The sequence below is a fragment of the Mastacembelus armatus genome, chromosome 10, assembly GCF_900324485.2.
Source record: "Mastacembelus armatus chromosome 10, fMasArm1.2, whole genome shotgun sequence".
Classification (NCBI taxonomy): domain Eukaryota; kingdom Metazoa; phylum Chordata; class Actinopteri; order Synbranchiformes; family Mastacembelidae; genus Mastacembelus; species Mastacembelus armatus.
Genome location: NC_046642.1, coordinates 10,848,101 through 10,874,378, shown reverse-complemented (window position 1 = coordinate 10,874,378; position 26,278 = coordinate 10,848,101). Strand labels below are relative to the sequence as shown.

Sequence of the window (26,278 nt, the reverse complement as noted above, 5' to 3'; positions counted from 1 at the left end):
AACCTTTTCATCTTTTTTTCTTCTTCTTGGTGACATTTTTTATCTAAAGTGACAATATGTGTGTGTGCATATTTTGCTCCATATAAAGTAGAAGTACATTAATAGTATATATTTGAACTGCAGTATACAGTATTTCCACGAAAGCATTATTATTGGGAAACACCCAGATATGCCAATTTGTTCTTAATAGTTCAAACGTCTATTTTACAAAATTCAGGATTTTGCTTGAAACTCATCAACTTGTCCTTAAACCTCCACCCTAAAATAGTCTGTGGAAGTATCCCAATGAAGAAGGCTGATACTTATTGCTCAGTAGTGCATATATGTGTATACTTGGTTAATTTTTTTCCATTGTGATGACACAAACTAAGCTAAAAAACTCCCAAACGTAAAATTTCACAACCAGAGAAAACATTAACACGAGTCATCTGATTTCATAAGAAAACTGAAAATTACCAAGGAACCCTATTAAATAGGAAAAGGGGGTTATGTTGTAAAGTATAAATACTTAACATTAACATTATTTAGTAAACCATGTGTCACCTGTATTGATATCAGTATGACAATGAAGTAGCAAAAACATTATTTCTGACATCACTCTGGATGGAGGGGGGGTGGGTGTGTGGGGGATTATTTAATGTAATATGAAGATTTCAAATGTGCTGGTACTAGTATATAATGAAGCACAAGGTGTAGAACCTAGATCCTTTCCAGTTCAATAAATATGTTTCTTCAAAAGAAATAAGTGAGGGGGGACACCTGCTGGACAATTAAAGCCGCTGCAGTGTACATTAGATTTCCTCCTATGTTGCCTGTGTGTGCTAACTGTACATGTCCATAACGTAGAGACATGTAGTTATGAATTTAATCACGTACAATATTTGTTTATTCCCAGTCCTACAGTCCTATTAGAATAAAGTGTGTGTTATCCCGAGAATAACTGTCTAAATACTGTAAACACTGTGTACACGTTAGACAGATTTGTCTCACTGACAGTGAAGGTTATTTCTGAGTAAGTTTCTCACTTTAGGTTCTTCAATGTTAACTTTAATTTTATATAAAACGACGTCTCGCGTGAGGTGCGTAGACGCAGCAGTTCGGTCTGCGCATGTGCATGGTGAAGATTAGCTAGCGTAAAGTAGCAAAAAACTTAAAATTAAAGCTAACGCTAGCTCTGTTGCATTACCTTTAAAAATAAGAATCTGTCGCTCATTATTGTCTTGCCTCTGTCATTTTACGTGGTGTCCGTTTTGGGGGAAATGGGTTTACAGGCCTATCTTCGTAGTTACTGAGATTTAGACAAGACACAAAAACAGCTGAGACAAACGACGAAAATGTAGGCAGCACACCGCCATTTATAAAAGGTAAGACAAATTTTAATTATCTTAACATTTAACAACTGTGTGTGTGGCGTTAACACTACTTTCACATGTTATGCAGCCATGTAACGTCAGATAAATGCAGATGCTAAAGACATAACAGAACTTATCGCACGGTTTGACTTGCCCACTCAGGTTCAACCCAGTGAACAGCATTTTAGTCCAAATGTGAGTGAATTTGGTTAACTAGCTGTTTTAACTCGCAGAGAAACATGGACACAAATAAACTAACTTTTCCCACTATTATCTCGCGATACACGAGAACATCTGTAACTATGGTAACCGTGCTCAACGAAGTGCGTGGAGGATGCATGTACATTTATCTTATAGAGACATAATGAGACTTAAATGTCACTTAATGTTTCTTTAGTTTGTGTTATCATAACGTCAGATACAAAGGACATGTTCAATAAAAGAATAAAGTGAAACCACAAGCAAGTAGCAATATGATTTCCTGCACATGTTTTGTCGGTATGGAGACACCTAGGGCTAGTGGTTCTCTTTTATCCTCTGTGTTATTTCCATAGCTTTCAGCGCACTGCTGATTGACACTGTTATCATGGCCTCTGGTTATTTATTCTATGAACCGCTCATCTTCTAGTTAACGGCTGATTGTCTACAATCATCTTACAATAAACTAGAACTCATCCACACTAATGCTTGATAAGTATCCTGTACTAAAAAGTTTAGAGTTGCCTATCTGTGGCTTCCTGAGGAACGGAGTGAAAGGATGACTTAATGTCTGAATAATATTTGTCATGTTGCGGTGGTGTTAATGAGTACAGCACGTCTGGGGACATAGTCAGTGTGTCCTTAAAAAGCTGGGTATTACATTTCTCCTTTGAATTGTAGTTTCTTTATTCATTCAAATGGGTCTGGGGTTAATCACCTACATGACTGCGTGTCTAAAACAGCCGTGTGACTGCACTGTCTATGGGGAAGTGCAACAGTTATACTGGTCAACAAATTTTGGGAAATTATAGACCACCAAGATAAAATGTGCTAATTCTTACATATTTTTGATTAGATGAATTAGAAAACAAGTGATAAAGGTACTGGTTGGCTAAAGTTTTCAAGATAATTAATTTTTTGGATGCAATTTTGACCTGAAGCTGTATCTTGGAAACTGGAGCCAATTAACCTTTGTTAGAGACCCAATTCTAGTCAAATTTAGCTACTTTCATTTCCAAGGCTTTCTCCTTGTAGACCAGTGTTAAGGATTCAAAGCACATAGCCAACAAAAAAGTGACTGGATTTAACAGTCTGAGTTGTTTTCAAATTACATCTTTATTGTTGGTTTAATAGAAAAAATGTGCCTCTTCTGATACAGTTTCAAAATTACTTTGACAAAAACACAAAAATTACATTAATTCTTCTAGCAGCATGACTTAATTTCAGATGTGGTGATGTCATTGACGTTCTCAGGACGGTTTGTAAAATGATTACAACGGAAATTTATTTATATAAAAGGCATAGCTTGTGTAGGGAGGAAAGAAGCAAGCAGCTTTCAGAAGTGGACAGAGGCAATACAGGTTTAACAGGTTTGAGGACAGTTCAACATATAAGGCTGCAGGAAGGCCTGGGCCGAGGGTTGCCCTGGGACCATACAGAAATATAAAGAATATATCATCTGCAACAGTTGGAATATTTAAGCCTATGAAAACATAATGACTACAGTCAAGATCATGGAAAATATGCATGAATTATAAAGGGCTTCTTGAACACATTGCGCATATAAAGGTCTATACAATATTCAGGTGTGAACAAAAGCAATAAAAAAGTTCACAAAAACTGAAAAAGACAACCTCCATATTTGGAGGTGGTCCACAGCAGTCTAGGAGGTGTTGACTTTTTTGCAAATCATGGCTCAGCTTCATAATATATAGACCTTAAGCTATCCAGTTTCACATGTTGTTTGCATGGTTCAGGCTGAGGAAAAGCACACCAGTAAGCACCAAAAACAATTAAACAGTTGGTGAAGGACAAATTAGCACTAAAATGCCACATTGCAGGGTAGAATAACAAGGCTCATTACTGCAGCAGCTTGGACTTCACCTCAGGTATTTTTTATTTCTGAATGGGACTGAGAATAGAGGTTCTGTTTACTGGCAATTGACTGAAATATATAAGCAGTACATTAAAGCATTAAATTACTAGAAACACATTTGAGAGATCGGTTGTTAACACATCAAGTGTAAACGTGGTGATTTGAGTTCATTTGACCTGGTTTGTATGAGTTTTGGAAAAATGTTAACAACCAACAAAGTTCATCATGCCTACTACCTTCATTGTGTATATGACAGGGTTTAATAGAAGCCTGTGCTTATTTACAGTACGTGCAGCCTTGTGTGCCAAATCTGCCTCTCTGTGGTAGTGTCCTGCATACTGTCTGCCACAGCAACAACCAATACAGAAAAGCAGGCACATAAGAGAAATGTAAAGGTTTCACTACCTGTGTTGTCAGGGAGAACAGCTAAAAATCCAACAACTGTTTAAAGATGTTCTAAAAAACTAGTGAAATAAGTAGTAGTGTCAGTAGTTCTATAGTTTAGATAACATAAAAGGGGCTCTACTATAGGTTTAGGGTTCATGAAAGTACAGTATGCAAACTTGGAGTTCAAGTAAACTGTGTAGAATTTGACATGTTTAGATTTTAGAAAGGAAAGTGGTGACAGGACAAATGCTGCATAGACAAGAATACCTTGGCAGCCCACACAACAGTTCAACATATACCATTTAACCATCCAGATGTTCTGTATCATTCTGCTCTAATTTAGCTTCTTCAGTTTAAATATTATTTAAATATTATTTTAAATCTGAACTAACTCAACAGCTTTTCCAGTAGTCATTGAAGCGTACAACAGCAAATAAAAATTCATTATTAAAAAAAAAACTAATTTGAAATAGTTTATGGTTAATACAGGTTAGGTTTCTCTATTTGAGTCTACAGTAGACCAAGAAAAAGGAGCGCTCACCTGGTTCTGACTACAAACTGGGTGAGGCTGGTTCAGCTGAAACTAGGTGAGGTGGCTAAAAGAAACCAAAATAGGGAAAAATAATGAGCAACAAGTTATATTGAGATGTGAAAACTAATTATTATCCAAGCTGAGTATACTGTTCAGGAACGCTAAGGCAGATTTATTTTCTTGTTAAAGTTGAGGTCACAGAGTGATTCAAATTTCTTAATTTTAGTCCTTTCAAAAGTGTTTTAGACAAAAGACAGTGATAGTAAGCTGCTAGCTAACAGGCTGATGACAGATTCAACACAAAAAACATCAGTTCACATTAAAAATATAAAAATCCAAACTATTCTGTTATAATTTGTTGAGACAGATACATTTTGTGCATAGAAACACAATCAGCCTTTTGCTGACCTAAAGGCTGAGGTCATCCAGTATGGCCGCCAGAATATAAGCCTCTAGTAGTTGTCATTCATTCATATGTCAGCTTAAATGACAGAGGCCTGTAGTTTGACAATAGTAAACTAGTGCAACTTGTCAGTAACACCTGGTTTTCTATGGGGTTAGAAACAGATTTTTAAGTTAATGCTGTGCAAACCAACATAATTTGAATTTATTTATCAAATGTGGCCTTTTTACAAATTACAAATTACAAATATCATATTTACATTCTAAGTGGATTTTGCCCACATAGCTTAAAATGGGCAATTAGAGTGATGGGTTACAGATTTTTCATGCAGATCTGCAGACTTGTAGGAATCACCTGCAAATTTCAAAATACAGAAAATAAAATGTCTAACAAAATAGAAACGAAATACTGTACATTTTCACACTGAACATGACTGATGTCTCCTAAATTTGATGATTTAACTGGTGCAGCAGTGTTTTCAATTAGAATACTGTGCATGAGCTTTATGTTCAGATGAATGTGATTTCCTGTGTGTTTTGTTTGGAGGATGATGAATCTCAAAGCTGAACCCAAAACTAGCTGATCTGAACTATGATGACATTTTAAGATATCGGTTAGCTTATACAGCTGGTACAGCTCATGCATCAACAAATTCTGCTGCCAAGAGAGTTTGACCCCACCTCAGTCAAATTAGAGGCATATTCTTTGCTTTTAAATATGCTTTATAGTCTTTAACCATTGTATTTGTCTCAACTGCTTGTGCTTGTCTAAACTAACTTTAGAGTTATGGATTATAGATATCAGATATTTCAATATTTGCATTTCTCCAGTAACAGACATGGGACACGATATGATCAGGGGAAACATTACAGTAATGATAACTGGCAGTTGTATAGGAAATGGTTACAGGGAGAGCAGGAATGAGGATCAAAAACAACTGTAGAAATGGACATGAAGGTAAAATAAGGAGGAAGGAAACATTTTAAACTGATTGTGCACCAACTGTTAATCAAAGTAATGGAAGTTTGACATGTCCACTGCTCTGTGTAACTTAAACAGACTCTAATGAGGTTTCAAAGGAAGCAGGATTGATTGAAAACAGGTGTTTGGCAGCTTTGTGTTTTTTCACACAGATTTCAACAATAAACCACTACACAGATCAGTGAAATTATAAAGTAATGAAGCATGCTAAAATGTTCAGTTGGATTGCTGAGGATTGATTGATTACTGAGGTATAGGTGTAGGTATACTATTAAGAACCACTTGTCCTATAGCATTACCTCCCAAAAACTACACTCAGCAGTGAGGTTTGTGTAGTTTCTAGGCCCTCAAGTGTTCTGACACATGAGCTGACTAATTGGTATTCAGTTATGCATATACCCAGAGAGTTTAACTCAGACAGTTGATTGTTGCAGCGCTACTTTATATCTGTTCATTAAGTTCATTGTTCAGAACTTGTAACTCTAAGAGTGCAGAGGTAAGTGGTCCAAACATTAGCAGTAACTGCAGTGAGGCTGTGAAGTTTTGTTTCATTAGCTAATGAAATGAGTGATGCCCTCAACACACAAAACTAAACTAAAGCAGCAAATTGATTATCTGTGACATGGCCTGATGAGGACTCTGGCAATTTGGCAGTTTTAACCTCAGTAGTCCCATCTTTGCAACAGATTATAATGTAAAAGTTTCATATTACATAACAGCAGTTTCTGTTAAAATATAGATGCAAATGTGTCATGCACGCACATTCACACCGAGGAAAAGTGTAGAATAAAACAATGGAAAAATGCCTTTTGTTAAGTTGATGGAAATCTATGCTACCAGTAGCCGTCAATCTCCCATTAGGACTGCATGAGTCCACATAATGTAGTATGCACACTACAAAAAACTCTGCTATAACTTTGCACTCTGCTATAACTGACTAAAAGACAATAAACACTGCAGGCATAAAATTTAAAAAGCGTGAAAAGTTAAGGCTGACTTTGTATCAACTGTACTGTTTAGTTTTAGTAATCCAGGCAGCAGATGTACACTGCTCACACGTAACCTGCCACGCACTGCAGTCATTGACCTATACTGATAACTGTGGAAAAATCTGAAACTCTATGGTGAATCACTGGAATCAACTGCTGCCACAATCATACGTATGTCTCCCATGCAAGCGGGCTGGTAGAGTAGTTGAAGTCATTTTGTTAAAGACCCTGGCTGTGTACACAGTGTAGTGCATTGTGTGGATGAGTTGAGGTGATTGTGTGTGTTGACTGACGGCTTTCTCCTGTAACATCTACAACAGATACATGTAGTTTCTCTTGGAGCCGCCAGAGCCAAAAACTGCATAGTAATTACATTAATTCAATCCTGCAAATCACTCGATAAGATTGTTTCAGCTGCACAAACTACATAAACTGTGTTAAGATCTAGATGCATGAGATTCTACAAAAAAATTTGAATTTATTCCTTCACTAGTTCTTAGTTAATGTGCCTCTTTATCTTAATGTGTTTATAAGTAATCGAAAAATAAAACATAATCATTTCCTTCCATTTCAAAAAGCTAAAAGAGCATGATCAGTTCTGAGATACTACTAAAAAATCTTCACACACTACTGTCAGTTAAAATCTCCTAATTTTGTTCTTTTGAGGCTGTTAGAACAGTCCAAGTTGAGACTGTGTTGTGCCATCCTACTTAAATATCTCCATCATCCTATGCTGATCTGCCTCTTTTTGTCCACTCTGTGACTTGTCGCCAGAGTGCCCTTTTCGACTTCTCTATATATCAAAATAACAGCCATTGAGGGTCCATGAGGGGTTAAAGGTCAGCCGAAAGGAAGGGGTTGGTTGAGAGCTCTAGTTAGGCGGAGGGCAAGCTAAGGATGAGAAAAGGTGCTGGTGGGTTGAATCCCTGGAAGAAAGCAAAAGGAACATCATACATAAGAAACATGTGTTTATGTATTTCCGGGTGCAGATACATGTTGTGTACATAAAGTGGGTAAAAATACCTTTGTACGATGCATCTCAGATGTGTGTCTCTACATCAGTATAGCCAGGCAAGATGTCTCCATTGGAGCAGCTCTTGGGCTCCCCCGCTGGTTGGGCAGTGGGCAACATGTGGGAAGTTGTGGACGTCTCCTCTGGTGAAGTTGCTGCCTGGTTTTGCTGGAGCCTGCGGTGTATCAGGGGCACAAAAAACAGCACCACACCCCCCACCATGGGAGGCACCCCAGCCAGAGAAAAGGCCACTGTGTAGTCCCCAAAATAATCACGTAGAAGACCTGGGCAGTGGAGGCAAGATGTGATTCTGTCATTAGTCAAGGAATCCTACTAAAAAACAATATTGGTTTTCTCAGTGACAGATTAGTATTATGGATGGAATGTAGATCTGACGGATCCTGACTTGGGAAAGGAGCAAAGGGGCTTTTCACTGAAATAGCTTAATTTATAAAATAGGTCAGCACTTTTGTTTTTTTCCTAATGTTAGATGAAGAGCACCACAACATGTTTTTAAGAGTTAGATCAAGCAAACACAACGTACCTACTGCACAACCACAAGGTAGGATCATTGGGTTCAACACACAGCACCACATGTTTAATCTGCCATTGACTTTATGGCATGAGAGCAGTGTTAGGGTTGTGTGATTGCATTGTTTCTTTTATATATGCATTCTTGCGTTCTTGAACTGTACATATTGCACAGGCGTTGATACACTGATATCATTCAGCCGTTTCCCGATGCTCTGGATATAGAGTAAATGTATGTCTTTTTAATATTAAATAAATGTAATAATTCCTTATAATATTAAACTGTTACCTAACTACACATCCTCTATACTATTAATTTTACAAAAAATAAACATATAGCAGATATTTCAACACTCAAGAGGTATTTTATGTCTCCACTTCAGCCACATATTATTTCTAATATGAGATTAGGACACACAAAAGATTAACAAAAGATGAAATGTAAAAAAAAAAAAAAAGTGTATTTTAGTGTTGCAGTTATGTTTAGTGTTCAACTAGTTTCTGAATTAATCTCTTGATTCATGTCTGTAATAAACCCAGGAAAATTTCCCCAAGTTCACGTCTTCAGATAGTTTTTCTCAGACTAATGGTTAAAAATAGCTGCTGATTTTTAATTAGTCAATTAATTGACTCTTTTCACCTCTAATATACAAAAGGGATATAATAGCGCACCCACAATGGGTATTCCTGTTTAAGGAATTCAGCAGGGCAAGAGCTTAAAATAGATTAAATCACAATCTGAAAGTTCCAGTTTACTAAGGCCACAACAAAAAAGTAATGTGTTTTTTTTTTTGTTTTTGTTTTTGTTTTGTTTTTTTAAAAAACAGTCCAGCTAAAACACAGGCTGCCAGGAGAGAGCATCATAAAATAAATGTTTTGCCCTAGAAGCACGTTTATATATCATTGTCATTAGAGAATTGGAGAGAGAGGGAGTAGTTGAGGAGACCTAAATTGAGAAGAGCAAGTAAGAACTGACCCTGTATGTCCTTTTTTCCTGAAGACAAACCCCTGGAGGCAGTGTGCAGTTGGCAGTGAGCCCAAAACTCTCTAAATACAATACACTATACAATCTATCATGCCTGCCATCTTCACTCTCCCTTTACTCCCTACATTTTTCCACCCTTGTTCAGAGGTTTAACTAGGCTTATAATAATTGACTTATAATGCACCATTATTGCCAACATCCTGTAGTCAGAACAAAGGACCAGATCACTGCAAGTTCATTCTGGGTTACGCTGTATAAATCAATGCTCTGCAGTGAAAAAACAGGATAAAAAAAAAGTGGTTCTCACCAGCAATTGGTGGACCTGCTGTCATGGGGAGAGCCATTAGGCCTAGTAGGTAGCCTATGGCCTGTGAGGCCTGCATGGGTCCAACCAGCTCGAAGGCTATAGGGGCCATCATAGTGAGAAAGCAGCCATCACACAACCCCAGGAACACACACACAACCACCAGCCCTACAAACAGCGAGCACTGAGGGATCATCATGGACATCAGGCCCAGAGCCATAAAGGACACCACCTGAAACAGACAGTGAAAACACATTTACAAGCTTTTAATCTGTTATTTAATTTGTTAAAGGTTGTGGCTGTTTGTTTCATAGGACAGATCTGCAGTAGGTGGTTGCCTGCTCCCAGTGTTCTATTTCTTTAGTAGTAAAGTGGGAACTGATGGAAGCAAATTTCTAGCCTTATTATCCCTACTCGTACCTATAACATGGACATATAAAATGTATATAGAGATGTTCACAATGTCTTTATTGACTGAGAACACGTTAACTTAATAGATGGTTATTATGAAAGATGGGATTATGAAAAGGGAATGTACATGACATCATCGATTCTGTAGGCTGAGAAAGAAATTTCTCTGTGGTCTGAACTTTTGCGAGCTGCTACGGCAGGCTGCCTGCCTGTCTATACAAATCTAAACAGCCACATTACACTGAGCTCAGAGTTCATAATTAATACTGGGGCAACTTCTGTTCCTTAAACAAATAGCTAAAGGCGTTACCTTGAAAACCTTCACAATTGCTGCACAAAAACAAGTCTTAAAAACACTGTGACTGTTCAGCTGTGGATAAAAGAAAAGTACAAGCCTTTCAATCTGTACAAGCTGCCTTCACAGCCACTGTGTCTCTTTATTAATACAAAAGGATTGAAACTACTGGGCAGCACATTGTAAACACATTAGCTTCTTAATTACACTTCTCTGTACTTCTCTCTAAAGTATAAGAAGCATATTTTTGTCTATTTATATCTCACAGATTTGCATGTTTTAGGAATACATGTCATGCAGTTTCAAGGTTTTTAAATTTTAATTAATCTGCCTGTCAGCTGAAATGCATGCTTGATTAACAACATGCCAAGTGAGTGTGGTGGTTTTGTCCAACACAGTCAATGTTTTTGTGTTTGCATACACAAGCAAGAAATTACAATTTCTGTTTGGAGCCTCTCAGACTAATCTGAACTGCTTTTCTTCTTACGTTTTCCCAGGAGTCATCGCTACCACGATCCAGACTGTAATTCTTCTTGCAACAACAACAGATTGTTTTCATTCTGGCACTGTAAGTATTTGCAAATTAGCATCTTAGTCATGTTTACCTTTGCCTGGAAAGCCATTAAAAAACTCAGAATCACTCAAAATATCTAATTTTCAACCTAGTAACACCATATAACCTTTTTTAAAGAATAATATGGAACATTAGTTTGGTATAATAATGTTTGCTAAAGTGGGGCTGCATTATACAGGTATTGCTATCATTTAGCTTACTTTTGTTGATATACATGTAAATCGGTTGGCCTGAAATAATACAAACACCTATTAGTATAATGTATATGATTCAAGAGCACCAAAATGATCATATAGTTGAATTAACACATCAATAAAACAGATTCAACAATTAACAACAGTTTACTAACAACAGTTACAAATGAATTAGAGTGCATTAGTTTTGACTAGGTGTATAAAATGCCAACTGGCATGTAATTACATATATATATCAATGATTATATGTATGTGTATATATATGTATGTATATGTTGAAGTACTTACTTGGAAAGCTTTTATAAATAATTAGCAATGAATAAGGAGAAAATAAACTTAGCATTGAATTTTATCTTTAAAATCATGTTATTAAACTTGACAAAACAAAATGTTTGCAATTTAAATCTTACAACACTTACGATAAGGCTCACATACTCTAATCCTCTAAATTACACGAGTTTTCAAAGTAATATGCAAAACATCACAGGAGAAAGTGGACTGCCCACATGTTATGCCTTCATAGACATTTCCTCACCTGCATGTAGATCTTTTGAAGCCCAGGAATAATGTCCCCGATCTTGCCAAAAGCGAGGCGTCCCACCCCGGATGAAGCTCCTATGCAAACCGGGAGCACCCATTCCTGCTCACTCTCCTTGAACTGCTCCTTCACAAAGTTGATCTGAGAAAAGAAAAATGGATACAGCTTTAGCTGTTTGTGTGGTGGCTAATATGATTACACCAGAAGAATTATACCAATTGCAAATAAAGGAGGAGCTAATAAAGGTACCCCACAATCCACGGATGAACTGTTTCACATGATTTTGTGCTCCATGCCTAAGAACTGAATCACCAAATAGGTGTGCATTTGGTGGATAGGAATCTCTAACCCCAAAGCCATGGTTTTAAAATAACCAAACATCTTCATTCACGGACCTCTGTAACAACAAGCCATGAAGACCCAACGCATATAAGTCAGAACCTCCCACTCCCCTCAACCCTGACCCCCCAAATCGGATTCAAAACATGAAACCACCCTCAGAAGTCTTTCCTGAACATGCTGGTCCTTGTGAAATATTTGCTCTGCTTTGAAGGGTGCTACATTCATCAATGGCCATAGGGTAGGCATGTTTAGGGATAAAGAGAGGCCATACAGGAGAGGTTTCCTGAGGTGGTCAAGCCAATACAAAGGCCGGGGCTGTGTTTACATCTGGGCCTGGGCCTGAAACAACAGGCTTGACAGAGGGAGGCCGGAGCTGGAACATCCGACATCTGGATAGACGGAGATCAACTTCACAGCTCCAGGCTGCAGCATTACACTTCATCCTCATCCTTCATTATCATCTAAAACCAAAGTCACAGTGTGTGTACAAATCCAGCAAATATCCTCTACCTGAATTTTGTATTCTGACCATTGTGGAGTGCAAAATACCTGTACTTTCACTTGGGAGTGGATGTCTTTATTCTTAAAATATATATAGTCATCCTTTTTGAGGTCAAAAACTGTATCTGCTGTTATTTTTATTCCTTAAATGTACTGTCATTGGTAAAAGGAAGAAAGGTGTCTTCGGGAGAAAATATCAGAAATACTTTTCCTGTCAGCGTCTGGAGTTTAATTTACAGCAGCTGGCAGGCTAAGCCTCAGTAGAGGTAATGAGAGATAAAATAAACAACTGTAGCTTACAAGCCATAGGCAGACAGCGTGTTGTTACTGGTACTGAAGAGTGAGTACCAACATCTAAACAGACTGAAGTAATATTTTTAGGTAATTTTGCTGTTTAGCTAAGCAGCAAATTAGCTATTTAATGAGCAGACTAATGTAATTTTCCCTGCTGATGCTTATTTTGTGGTTTGTTCAACCAAGTCAGATAAGAAGACTTTAGCAGGAAAGCTAATATGTGCTGTAGAGTCCGTGGTTCTTGTCTTGTGTAGCAGACTGCAGCCTAACCGATGGTGATAATACAATAAAGCATTATGATAAATGTAAGTGCTAACAGCATTAGTGCAACTGTAAGATGATGCCATCATGAAACATTTAAATGTGAATATAATTTTCTCCCTTTTGATAAGAGCAGATATGTGTTGTAGTAAATAAAAATATGCAATGTAAATTCAACTGTATGGTAAGAAATACATCATCAAAAACCTGGCAGCTAATAATAGCCAGCCACAGCAGTTATTATTACACTGATAGGACCAAGCTAGATCTTCAGTGTTCACTGTTAATTTACCCTGATGAAATGCATTCCACTGTCCCCTCCCTGAGACACACACAAAATGAATAGCATCAGACCTCCTACAGTGCAACAGTACAGCTCTCACATCAATCTCACTCCCTCTCCACCTTTTCCTTTGCCCGTGTCAGCTAAGAGACGTCACTGTTATATCAAGCACACAAGTACACTACTGTTTATATGTTCCTGTAATATCAATAAAGAGGTCCAGAAGCATATTTTAAACAGTCACATCCCAAAATAACCAAGAACATTATGGTATAAATTCCATATTAGGTAAAGTTTTACCACAGCTGAGAATAGCTACATACAGTCTTTCATTAGCATTTATGAAATATGAACAAAAATACCATAAAGTGGTTCATCTGCTGGTAATTTGCAAGAAACTAGGAGAGCTAAACTTGGACTTTTTTCAGATTATTTGTTTGATTATTATTTACTGCCAACCAATTATGTGCTGCTGAGAGGTTCTTACCAGATGGACATATGGCACAAAGTAACCCAGGACAGCTGTAGCCACTCCAAACGCCCATACGCGGTATGTCACAATATGAAAGACTCGCAGGTTGAAGTACTTCCTGACTCCAGCCAGAATCCTGCTCCATTTGCTCCGATCTTGAGCACTAGTCCCTGGCTGGATTTGGGGTTCTGCATGACCACAGCCCATGCCGAGTGGTCCCATGCCTCCTCCAGCAGGAAGCAAAGGTTTGAATGTCAGCGCCAGCAAGGCTTGGACCAGCATGAAGAGGCTGAGGATCTGGAAAGTTCTGCTAAGGCCCAGTGGTCCCACAACCTTTTTGAGAAAAATCGGGAGGACCATGGAAAAGAGGCTGGCACCAGCTGTCACCACACCATTGGCCAGGCCCAGGCGCTGGCGGAAGTAGTGGCCGAGGATGACTAACGAGGGCTGGAAGGCAAAGGAGGATCCACAGCCGAACAGTATGCCATATGTGAAATAGCGAAGGCTCAGTGTGCTGTAATAAAAAGAGAAAATGAAAACGGAGGAGTAAAGTAACAAAAAATACAAATTGATAATATGAAATAACTCAATATTTATATGACCAGTTGTTTTGCTGCAACATGACTTATTGTATAAACTTATTATACAACCAATCAATAAAAAAGATGATTAGACTCATTTAGTAAAAGATACCAGTATGCAACTGACCATCCAATGGCAAATCGAATCAAATCAAACTTTATTTATACAGAATATAACCATTACATATTAGGCAACCAAAATGCTTTACACAGTATGACAAATAACACAATATATGGCAAACATTGAAGGCCAGACTGAAGAGATACATCCTTAATTTAGACTTAAAGAGTGGCAGGTCAGTAACAGAGCAGATGTCTAAAGGTAAGCTGTTCCACAATGCAGGGGCAGCCACAAAGAAAGCATAGTTGCCCCAATGTACCTCAATCAAGGAACTACTTAAAGACAATGACTGGACACCCTGGGTGATCTATTGTTCTTACGGGAAGATTAAAGCTTAGATAAATAACTATGAGCCAGGCCACTTAAAAGTCTAAATACAGACATCAAAATTTTAAGATCTGTTCTAAAACAGACTAGCCAATGAAGAGGCAAAAGAACAGGCCTTATATGGTCAGCAGTATTTGGTAAAAAACAAGCAGCAGCATTTTGAATGTTGGGGACCGTGGATTGACTCCATGAGTGTATTATAGTAACCAAGCAGAAAGTTCAGGAATGTATGGGTAGATCTTGGAAAGTTTTAACATTGACTAACAAATGTAGCCGAATAAAGCTTGCCCTAACAACTGAGTTGATCTGTTTATCAAACTTAGGGCCACTGTAAAAGACCCCCAAATTCTTTAGTGCAGGTCTGAGGTGAGAGGCCTGTGCTTTAAGATTTAAGTCACGGCCATAAAGAGCACTCAAAGCACTCAGCTTCACTGTCATTGAAACAAAGAAAATTATGTGACAACCAGGCTTTAACATCTTGATGACAGTTGAAAAATTATTGTAAACAATAACCCTGTTTAAGACAGAGCGTCAAATAAATTACATAGATTTATAACAATAAAAGGAAAGATTATATTTGTCTATAACTTTCCCTAGTGGCAACACACACAATGAAAAAATAAGGCCAAGATTAAAGCCCTGCGGCACAACACAAGAGACAGGAACAAATGAAGAGTTATCTTTAATCATTAATGAAAAAATCCTCTTGTATAAATAGGGGTGAAACCATTTGAAAACAGTGCCACCAAATCCTACATACTGAGAAAGACGAGAAATGATAATCAAATTGTCAAATGTTGCTCTGAGGTCAAGAAGCACCGGCATCACAGGATTGCTTTTGCTCACAGATAAAAAAATATATAATTGTAAAATTTAAAAATGCACTCCATACTATGATGGGACCTAAAACCAAACTGCAGTTATCCAATAGAACCAGTAATTGTAAAACATTTTTTTCTAAAACTAAAATGGAAGTTGAGAAAAAGATCTAAAATGTGATAAAATTAAAGGATCAAGATCATGGGTTTTTTAAGAGGTGTGAAGACAGCATATTTTAATATTGGTTGTTGATACCAGATATTTATTTTTTTATTTTCTTGCTTAGCTATGACTACAATGTAAGGACAATGGAAGTCACGGCGTAAGATAAGTTATGTCTTTAATCCATGTACAGTGTCTTACTTTGCAAAGGATGTGCTGAGCAGCCCTATAAAAGCCAGCGCTGCCCCGCTAACAGCTGTCTTCCTACAGCCAAAGTGGTCTGTGAACATGCTGACCACTGGTGAACAGAAGAAGATCATTCCCATAGCCAAGGCTCCGACCCAGGCTGCAAAGGAAAAAATAGGAAAGAGATTATTTATCAGCAGTAGCATGTGTAAAGTCTGTATGTTGTAGCTATGACCTAAATCAAATATAAGACAATCTTATAGCTGTTTGTATATAAGGCAATGATCAAAGTCCACTATGTGCTGTAAATTAACATATGAAAGACATGCAGGATACACTGATTCCCCTTCCTGCATTAGAACAATACCTGAAATTATTTTGTCATGTTTAATTTTTCAGTAGTTCCTGAAACCCCCATTCCCACGTTCCCACGTTACCTTATTACTTTCTGCTGTATAGTGAAATAATTTTAGAGAATTGTGGGAAAGAAAACCAAACAAATGCTTCCTGTCTAATTTTATAATATTTTTTGCACAGCAGTGTACCTGTATGAAAATTTAAAAAGCATCACCAAACAACAAGGCTTCTATGCATGGGTCCCTGAACTTGAAAGTAATTCTTCATGTTTGGCTTTATTTCACTGACTGTTTCCACATGTGCCCCATTGATCTCACTGCAGTCAAAGGTAAATGTACACTTCATGTTGAATCTTATATTTACACTGCCCTATAGGCATTTCGTGACTCATGCAAAATGAGTACCGTGACATTATGTTTAAATAATAAGTGGAATTGGAGAAGCTTTGAAAAAGTACCTTTTTTTGCATTCCAAAGGAGTTTCCCAGACTTTTCTCTCTCTTCAACACTACACAATCTGATGTGAACTGCTATAAATAAAAATTTATATAACTGAGCGCTTTATTGTGTCTTTACTTGCATCACGTACATCAGACATGCTCCATAAGATTTCTCATGGTGATTAAGCAGATCAAAAAGTGGATCAAAGTGGATAGTTCTGGCCTGCAGTGTAATAACCATCCAGTGTTAAAACATAACGAGCCAGAATGATCCACCAGAGACACTGCGTACCTTGATGTGCAAACAAACAAATGTCCAGTTTCCTGGGGAGCAAAGGTAGCTTCAATGTGCACCATAGCGAGAGCGCGAAAATGAGACCAGAGACTGATAAACAGGTGGAGTGACTGATTACATACACATACACTCAGTGAGAAATATGAACTATACAGCATTATACAAATAGTCTTTGGAGGGTGACACAAACCTTCTATACCATATACATTGTATACATCTGCTTGTAAATAGTGTATACTACAAAGTCAAATATTGCATATTTTGCCAGGGACTACATCTCAGCCTTATGTTATACCATAGTTTATTTATCCAGATGAAGCAAGAGAGAAATTCTGCTACTGAAAATGTACTACATGAATTCTTGCCATTTTGTCATTTCACCTTGAAGTAAGAAATCAGAGATCAACCTACTTTACACAATAAACCAAACTGCTTTGGCTTCCCATAAGCACCTTAGCCTTACAATTGTGCCATATTGTACTCCTAATCTAGAGAGCACGAGAACCAGTATCCTCATATCCTGTGGATAATCTCTGGCTCTTCATCAGTTAACTTCCTCACTGTCCTGAGCAAGTAGCGTAGAGTCAAAAACATACTTATGCAAATTGCAGAAGTTATTAAAAACTGTAAAGCTGCAGGCTATATACTGCAAGATACTAAATTCTGCATTGAGCTGAGGGGAACTGCAGTGTTGCTTTAAAAGTCTGTTGGTCTGTTGATGGAAGCAACTCCATTCAGATTACACATAGGCATTTGATCCCTTGCTGAACTGTCCTGAACTGGTCAAGCACTGCAGGCTACCATGGATGAACATATGAAAAAAGAATATAATATTCCCCGGCAGTGGAAAATTTGTTAAACTGATATAACTAATGCTTAGCACCAAGGACAAAGACAAAATAACCAAAATCATACAATTGCAACAGTCCTGGTCCTGGCCGTTTTATTTTCCAAATTTGAACTGCTATTCCTAATCCAGTGTCAAGCTGTCTCCTGACTTTCCCACTGAGTCTGCGCTGTACACCTGCCCCAGATTGCTTCAATGCCAAGTCCATGATCCCACTGCCACCACACCTGTTTACATTTCCCTCATCATCTCCCCATTACATATACCTGTTTTCCCTATGTCTCTCTATATTCCCACATTCTTTATGTTTGGATTGGTTATCCATTTATGAACTTTGTTTGGATTTTTGGACTTTGCCTCTTGTCTTTTGCTCCCCTGTTTAGACTGAGTGCATGCTACTGAACTCTTATTTTTCCTCTGGTTGTCTCTGCTTGTTTGCCTGGACCCACCCATCTTACAGAGAATCCTACATTATCTCTATTAAAGAACTGCTGGCAGCAGCAACCTTGCTGTGAGTTAACATGACAATTTGGGTACGCTTAGTACCAGCAGTAAAGGAGCCTCATTTGATGGCTGTTGGTATGTTACAAAAAAATCAACAATTAGCCTGCTTTTTCTAAAGCCAGTATTCTCAGGTTTTCTTGAATTAACCCATGTGGAGATAATTACATGTGGTAAGCTATATGATGGACAGTGTATTGTATACTCGTATGATGGACTGATGTCTCATTCCTATACTCTTTCCTCTCATTTCTGGCCAATCCCAACCAGCAAACCTCCATTATGCTCTGCTCCAAAAAAAGCAAAGGTTTGTGAATAATGGAGTGTACTCATTGGAAATGATTAGGTCAGAACACTTTCAAAGAAACAGCAGAGCAAGGGACACAAAAACAATGAGTGGTGTGTGTTGTGTGGTGGTGAAGGGGTTTAACAAGAATTTCTGTCTTTACATGATGGATTCAGTCTGACAGCAAAAGAGCAACATGAAGACCTTATAGGGGCCCAACTGTACATTGGGGTGACAAAACTGCTGCAGAAAAACTCCTTAATTTTGAAAGTACCAGTGTCATCAAATGTCCCAAGATATTTACCCAGGACAAATTAGTTTAGCTGGTATTCCATTGTTCCAGCTTGTATAGGTTTTCTCATACTTTCCAAAATAACACTGAAATTTACATGTAAGTTTAAATTGTTGTGATGAAAGAATTACATCAACACAGCTGTTAAAATCTGGACCAAATATTAAGTTTGAAAGATTTGTTTGTCAGTTGTTTATCATAATAGATGCTACAGTGCAGTCACAACAAATCTAGACAGTGTTTTGGCACTGCATTCCAAGACATTGGATTTGAACTGGAACAATCAGGGTAAAATGCCATTTAGGATTGAGGCCACTAACATTCACATCAGCTGACCAGCATAAGATTTATAGTTATTTATTCCCTCAATTTAAGCAGGCAAACACAACAACTAAGGAAGAAAATTTTTAATCAACACTGTTCATTCCATGCTCTGTGGATTAAACTGAATATTGACAACAATGTTCTTGGAAATCAATTCTCTCCAATTTATTGGATGGCAGCAGAAATCTCAAACACATATTTCCAAACCTAAAACTCTTAACAGATAGATACCAATGCAATACATAGAAAACAATGTTTTTGAACTTGGAGTGACTCAGCCCTTTACAGCTGAAAGAAACTTTTAGCATTGTTTAATTTCTAACCAAATGTGGCAAAACAATCAAAAACAAATTAATGTCCAAATGCTATCTGAACAATGTTTTTGGCTAAAACAATTTCCCATATACACAGAGAGGGAAATAGTTTATCTGTTAAACAATTCAACATATTATGCTCAAAACTGTCTTGGGTACTCAGTGTTCAAATAACAATAGCCATACATATTTTTGTAACATTAACGGAAGCAGAAGAACAAGGCTGTAGAGTTGGCACGGAAGACCATTCCCTCAAGGCCACATGAAATGCCCTTAACAATTGGCACGATTGGACAATATGTTGTTACATGACGTAATCGGGGAAAAAAACACAAATAGTATAAGATACTACTATAACATATCTCAGAAATAAGGAAATTATCAGCCATCAACAACCATAATATAGAGTAGCTATAGTGTAAGATTATCATGGTGCAGGATTATTAATAATACTATAAAGCAAAACATGCCAGTACAAAGCTACATTATGTATTCAGAATTGCACTGAAAATCAAACTGAAAATTTTAAATCACAGGCTCATTCAAGTTATGTCACTTTCATCACAGCAACTCATAATGTGACTAAGAGGTGTGCATGGTCCCACAGGCCTGTATGCACTCCTAACAACATCTGGGCATGCTCCTGATGAGTTGGCAGATGGTGTCCTTGGGGATCACCTCCCAGACCTGGCTAAGGGCATCAGTGAGTGTGCTCAGTGCATGTAAGTGTGCATGAGCTCAGTGTGAACATGCTCTCATCTGTGAAAAAAAATGAGATGCCAATAGACCCGCCAATAGACCCGAAAAAAAATAGACCCGCCAATTCTTGTGTTCTCTGGCAAATCAAGGGGTTCTCTGGCCAATCAAGCTGCAAGATACTGGGCTGTGAGCACAGGTCATACTAGAGGACATCAGGCCCTCATGCTTCTCTCATGGAGTCTGACAGTTTGGTTAGAATTGTACACACGAATAGCCTGCTGGAGGTCATTTTGTAGGGCTCTCAAGTGCTTGTCCTGTTCTTCCTTGGACAAAGGAGCACATACTGGTCCTGCTGCTAGGTTGTTGCACTTCTACAGACCTGTCTAGCTCGCCTGGTGTAACGTCCAGTCTGCTGGTATCTCCTCCATGTTCTTGAGACTGTGATGGGACACACAGCAAATTTTCTTGCAACTGCATGTATGAACGTGCTATCTTGAAGTAGCTGGACTACCTGTGCAACCTGATTGGGCTGCAGGAACTGTTGTGTGGTAACAGTAGTGAAAAGGACTCTAGCAAAACAGAAAACCTGACATGAATCAGACCAAAACTAAAAGGAGAGACCATTCCCTTTTTGCTTTTGCCTCTCCATTGCACCTGTTGTCACTTTCATTTGCAACTACAAAGATGAAACTGATTCACAATCACTTGTGCTTTCTAAGTGGACAGATTGATATCCCTGAAGTTTAACTGACTCAGTGTCGTACTGTGATTAAGTGTTCCCTTATTTGAGGAGTTTATTTGCAGAAGATAACAAAGTGTAATTAATTGGGATAACCAGGTTTTACAGATGCATGAGAGGTGTTAAACAACTCCCCAGCCTTAGTCAACAAATGTTTTTTGACATCAGAGAAAAGGTACGTGTTTCTGCTGCTCACAAAGCAGTTCCTTCTGATTGCTTCTAGTTGTGAAAAAGGATGATCACGTATCCATTACCTTATGTATATGGAAGAGGTACCTTTTTTCATCACCATTTCCCTTTTGCACCTCTGAAAATGCCTATATATAAAATCTTTTATTTTACTGATGTTTAAAAGAGCCCTCGTTCAAAAGCAGTTTATCTATGTTTGAAAATTTACCTACTTATGAGTGTGTGTGGAGCCATTAGAGAATAGAGATCTGACCTCAACTCATTTCCCTGCCCTCTGGAATGTTAGAAATGCCACAGTACTCCCTAATCTGCCAGCATGGGATTTCCAGCTGCCCTGGAGATGCTGGAGAACTCTCAGGAAGGAGAGTTACAATATAGCCCAACACAGAGCACTAAAGCATGCTAATAACTGGGGAGGTTTGCTTGTGACAGCACAGACACCTGTTTAACTGCTGGCTAGAAAAAAGATGTTTATTGAATTATTATCAGCCAGAGTGTTAACTACATTTTATAGGGTGGAAAATTATATTCTCAGAACTAAAGAATCACGGTGTTAAAACTTCTGTTATATCTTATTTTGCTGTTTATTTCAAGGTCTAGGGTATTATATGAACAACAGGACATTTAGACACATTTTAGCAATGTTGGACACTTTCTAGGAACGAATCTTTCACTAATGTCACTTATATGTTATTGCTAAGCAAACATTAATGCTGTCATTATGAGCTAAATGGTGCTACTGCATACAATTTAGTGTGTGTCACATGCCACAGAAGTGCTTGTAGCTTTTAGCTTCTACAGTTGCTTTTTCCCACTGAAATTTTTAAAAGCCTATTTTTTTAAAGCCAGAACTATGACCCTGTTTGTGATATCTGCCTGTAATTTAGACATTTGTCTTTTCAGCATGTAATGGAAAACCCTGTTAATGCCTAAATGCTGCTGTCAGTGAGATTTATAGTCTGGGGATAAAAACTGATAGAGCAGCATTAGTAACAAAGTCTGTGTCACATCATTCTTGCTTTTATGCCTTTGAACAAGACAGAAAGAATAAAGCTGCTATTGCTGAATAACTTCTTCAGTCTACATTTGGACAAAAAGGACACTCTGTGTTTCGTCACAGTCTTCCTGCTGATTCGTCTCATACTTTTGATGTAAATAATGAAGATCAATACAAAATGAATCCCTTGCTCATTCAGTCCCTTTCTTCTGTTCCTTCACACATATTCCCAATTTTATAAACTCTACTGCAGCAGAAGCAGTGCTGCAGTGTGAATTTCTCTCCCACATTTTATGCACATACTCATGAGGAGCTCACTACGCACTGATCATAAAAGCACTGCAATTTTTATTTTAAATTTTAAAAGACTGTTGTGTCAGATACCTGCACTCAGTACGCACCATGACACAACAGCTCTGATAGTGGCTGATCACTGTAATCAAACAAAACACCATTTGCAAGTCGTAAAATCTACTCAACTCTCCATTGTTTTCTTTTATTTAAAAAGGCCGTTCTAATCTCCCACCTTAATACTCCTGAGCTGTTTTGAAAATCCCTTGTTTACACCTGAAAGCTGAATAACTAGCCAGCATAACTGAGCTTGGTATAAATACCTAATGGTAATCACTAATCAAGATTTAATCACATCTCAGGCTTCTCCTGTCACCTCCTCTCCTTATGCTCCTGCAGTCTGTTGCTTATGAAACACTTTAGCATGTTTTTTCAGAATGTTTCACACAAAAATTTTACTTTTAAATACTGTGCCTTCTCAGATTTGAGCTAAATGGAGCCTTTTTAACTGTGAGGCTGTTCCCCTCTGTTTCTCGTGTTGTCGAGGGGAAAAAGGCCAGCCTACTTACTTAATGCTTTCACCTATGAAAATATCTAAGAATTAAATCTGAGGAACGTCTGGAAGTGAAATCCTTACCAAGCCAAAAAAGTGGGAAAACAACATAAATGCCTACTCCTGTCAGAAACAAAGAGCATATCTCAGATTCAGATTACTCTCAAGTATCAAGTATACTATATGTCTCTATAAACCCAAAATTGTCATGGTTCTCAGGATTTCTACTACACAAAACCTGCCCACAGACAGCAATTTCCAAAAATTACAGAAGACATATTGCTAGATGCCATTTAAAAATACCAATCTGTGCTTGCATAAAAACTCTAATGCCACTTTGGTTTATAGTCTCTTACCCTGTGACTAATAATAAAGGGCTGCACTGAACAGTCTTAGAGGCATAATCCCTCCCCACATTCTGACCTTAACCTTTGCTAGTGATTGTAGAAGTTGACATGAAATTAAGAAAAATACCCACTCCTGTTACCTTTCTCAAAATGTTTTCCACTAAAATCTGGACAGGTAATTACACTGTTTTACACCAGCTCCCATGAGTTCAGTTTGCTCAAGGTAAGAGTGCATTTCCCATTTCCTGCATAATATCTAATTTAGTCAGTACCTAAGGCCAAAACTACACACCAGTGCTCTGATGTGTAACACCATCAAACACACTAAAACCCTAGAGAGCCGAACCCCAAAGCTGCTCCATCTGTCTCATTCCTTTAAAATAACATTAGTGATTTCTGTATTACAACAGACCCGCTTGTCTGCTTTCCATACTGCCTCTCCATTAGTGTATATCCTAGTCTATTATCTTAAAATTCAACAGTGAAACCTTGTGATATAATCCTCAACAAAATGGTTAAAACTGAAGTGTGCAGGGAAACTGAAGGCTGAACCCTGGCCTTATTCTGATGTATGCCAGAGTCAACCACAGCTTTATTGAAAAACAAATAATATTTGTTCCTGGAATTAAAAAACGATGAAACCTTTTTAGCTTTTTATGTTATCTATGTAGTAAAACTGTTCCAGGGGTAAATCTAGCATGGAGATTTTGTTACACCGTTCCTCTCCGTCTTTTCACATACCCCAGAACACAGAGAAGTAATAGATGACATGTTACAGACAGTTTTTTACATTCTGTGAAATATAAAAGGGGAGCAAAACTTTTGAGCCAACATTTCTTTTTTGTAGAAATTCCCCTGGAAAAGTTACTTTGGTCACACTAATTAACTACAGTATGCTAACACATTAGGACTGTTAAAATTAGTACATCTCTATAACTTCCAGCCTTCGGGGGAGTGTTATTTAAAGGGCCATTTGTGACTAGATGAAAGGGTTTTGCAGCAGAAGTGTTAATGAATAGATAGCGAGCCCTCTATTGGACAGTTGAATGTCTGTTAATAATTTAACTCCAAAACATGCAATTCAAACAAGGGTAGGGGGCAAATTCAAGAAGCATTAATGCTCAACTCTAAAGGAAACAAAATACAAACTTTAAACATCTTAGGCATCCTATACACCATAACATCATGCTGATGTTCTTTTCTATGATATTCACCCATGGGAGATACAACTGTTCCACCTTTTAATTTTTTATAGCAGTGAATGTAACCCAGCATGCATCAGGACAAAATGTGCTTCTGTCCACCAGTTGATATACAGTTTCATCTCACTGTCACGCTGACTTCAGCAGACACTCTGTTACTCACCCACTTTGAACTGAAGCGTTTTGTCGTCTGGGTCTGCGTGTTTCTCAGCCAGCATCATGTGCAAGATGCCGAAAGAGTTTTGAATCCCGAAGATCGACCCATTGCACCAGGTTGCAGCAAAAACTACCAGCCAGCCGAAACCTCCTTCGGGTGGAACGAATCCGGCTCCCTGGCCGTGTCCCTCCAGCTGAACTCCCGCCTCGGAATCAGAAGCCGGGCAGAGGGGCGGCTTGCACCCGGCCTCCATCAGCTGCACCGTGCTGTCTTCCTGCACGAGTTTGCTGTCGTTGCCCGCCGCCGGATCGCCCTTGCTCTTCTCTGCTTCTGGGGGAGCATCTCTCTGCTCCATCTGAGGATCTGCAGCCGGATGCTCCGTCCGGGAAACTCCGCTGAACGGTTGCGCTTGGTTGTCTACCCCGTTGATCCCCATGCTCTCTGATCTGGTGGGCTCTGTGCTCGCATGCATGAGATATAGGTCACTGACATTAGAGCACCGATTTGAATAACAGATTTGATTGGCTGCCTGTCAAAATGCGCGAGGCAAATAGTCCTTCACTGACAGACAAGCCTCCTACTCGCTGCTTGGAGCTCAACTCTGAGCGTCAACTTCAGCGAATAAACCCCAACCTGCAGACGGTAAATTTGTCATTCTGCTCGGGGGTATGTCGATTTCCAGGAATTAGCAGGCACCGCCTTTTTTTCTCCTTTTAATGAAAGCGTGTGTGTCTAGAAAAAGCCTATTGAGCAAACACCATGTATTTACTTTTACTGGCTCTTCTGCTCGGTACCAAATGTGGATCATCAACCTGTAAACACGTCCGCTCCGCCGCGGCACCGTATCATCCCGTCAAGCGGACCCCCCCACACACACACACACACGGTCTGCAACATCCCCCCGTTTAGATGTGATTAGGCGCTCCTCCTCCTCTGGTGTCTTACTCGGTGTAAATGTGAAATAGGAAGGCCCGTGGGTCCCGGAGGTTGTCTCAGATCTGAGTGTCAACACAGCTACGGCCGTCGTTCAGCCACTCGCCCCCGCCTTCCTTCCCCGGCCGATAAGTCCGGAGCCAATGGTGGAGCTTCAGTTCAGTTATGGTACAGAAAGGGGGACGAGTTTACACTTCGTGTCTTGTCGGCTTCACGTAAACACCCGAGTTCTCTCAACCTCAACCTCATTTGACACCGACACCGGCCTACTTTCCTCTGTCCGGGGCTGGTAACGACACTCCGTGGTTCACCGTCGACTGGGACATCGACTCGTTTGCAGGTTTTTGATGAGAAAATCCAGATTTACAGCTCGTACGCTGTTTTCATCGTGTCTCCTTTCAGCCAGCCGCTAAAGACGCCTCTGAAAATCTTTTACCGTGGGGCTACTTCAGGTTCAGTGACGTGAGGAGCAGTAAGCCATAACGTTAATGTCACTGTAACAACTAAATATTTAGATATATTTATGTTGAGTAGACATGAACAGCCAGGAAACTAGCGCTGTAACTTATGGTTTCCTGACATCCTGCACTGTGCACAGTACCCCA

The 26,278-nt window shown here is 38.7% G+C and overlaps 1 protein-coding gene and 1 long non-coding RNA gene across 2 annotated transcripts; one reads left to right on the top strand and one right to left on the bottom strand.

The window, feature by feature from the left end:
• The first annotated feature begins 1,118 nt into the window (after positions 1 to 1,118).
• On the top strand, positions 1,119 to 13,407 carry LOC113144614 (uncharacterized). Its single transcript, XR_003297169.2, has 3 exons — positions 1,119 to 1,364; positions 10,754 to 10,824; positions 11,570 to 13,407. It is a non-coding gene; the product is annotated as an uncharacterized LOC113144614 (long non-coding RNA).
• slc16a2 (solute carrier family 16 member 2) lies at positions 2,654 to 26,271 on the bottom strand. Its single transcript, XM_026330795.2, has 7 exons — positions 24,747 to 26,271; positions 15,927 to 16,071; positions 13,731 to 14,229; positions 11,560 to 11,703; positions 9,554 to 9,782; positions 7,742 to 8,014; positions 2,654 to 7,644 (listed from the first exon to the last, which is right to left on the bottom strand). Exons 1-6 carry the CDS (start codon positions 25,210 to 25,212, stop codon positions 7,758 to 7,760), a joined length of 1,740 nt encoding a protein of 579 aa, XP_026186580.1. The 5' UTR covers positions 25,213 to 26,271; the 3' UTR covers positions 2,654 to 7,644; positions 7,742 to 7,757.
• Positions 26,272 to 26,278: the final 7 nt, after the last annotated feature.

Excerpts from the sequence above, each read along its gene's own strand:
- slc16a2 (XM_026330795.2), bottom strand. The coding sequence starts at position 25,212 with ATGCATGCGAGCACAGAGCCCACCAGATCAGAGAGCATGGGGATCAAC. Across the intron at positions 11,704-13,730 it reads TTGTGCCATATGTCCATCTG|ATCAACTTTGTGAAGGAGCA; the intron begins GTAAGAACCTCT and ends TTCTTTTCTCAG. Across the intron at positions 8,015-9,553 it reads AGCAGGTCCACCAATTGCTG|GTCTTCTACGTGATTATTTT; the intron begins GTGAGAACCACT and ends TCCACTGCCCAG.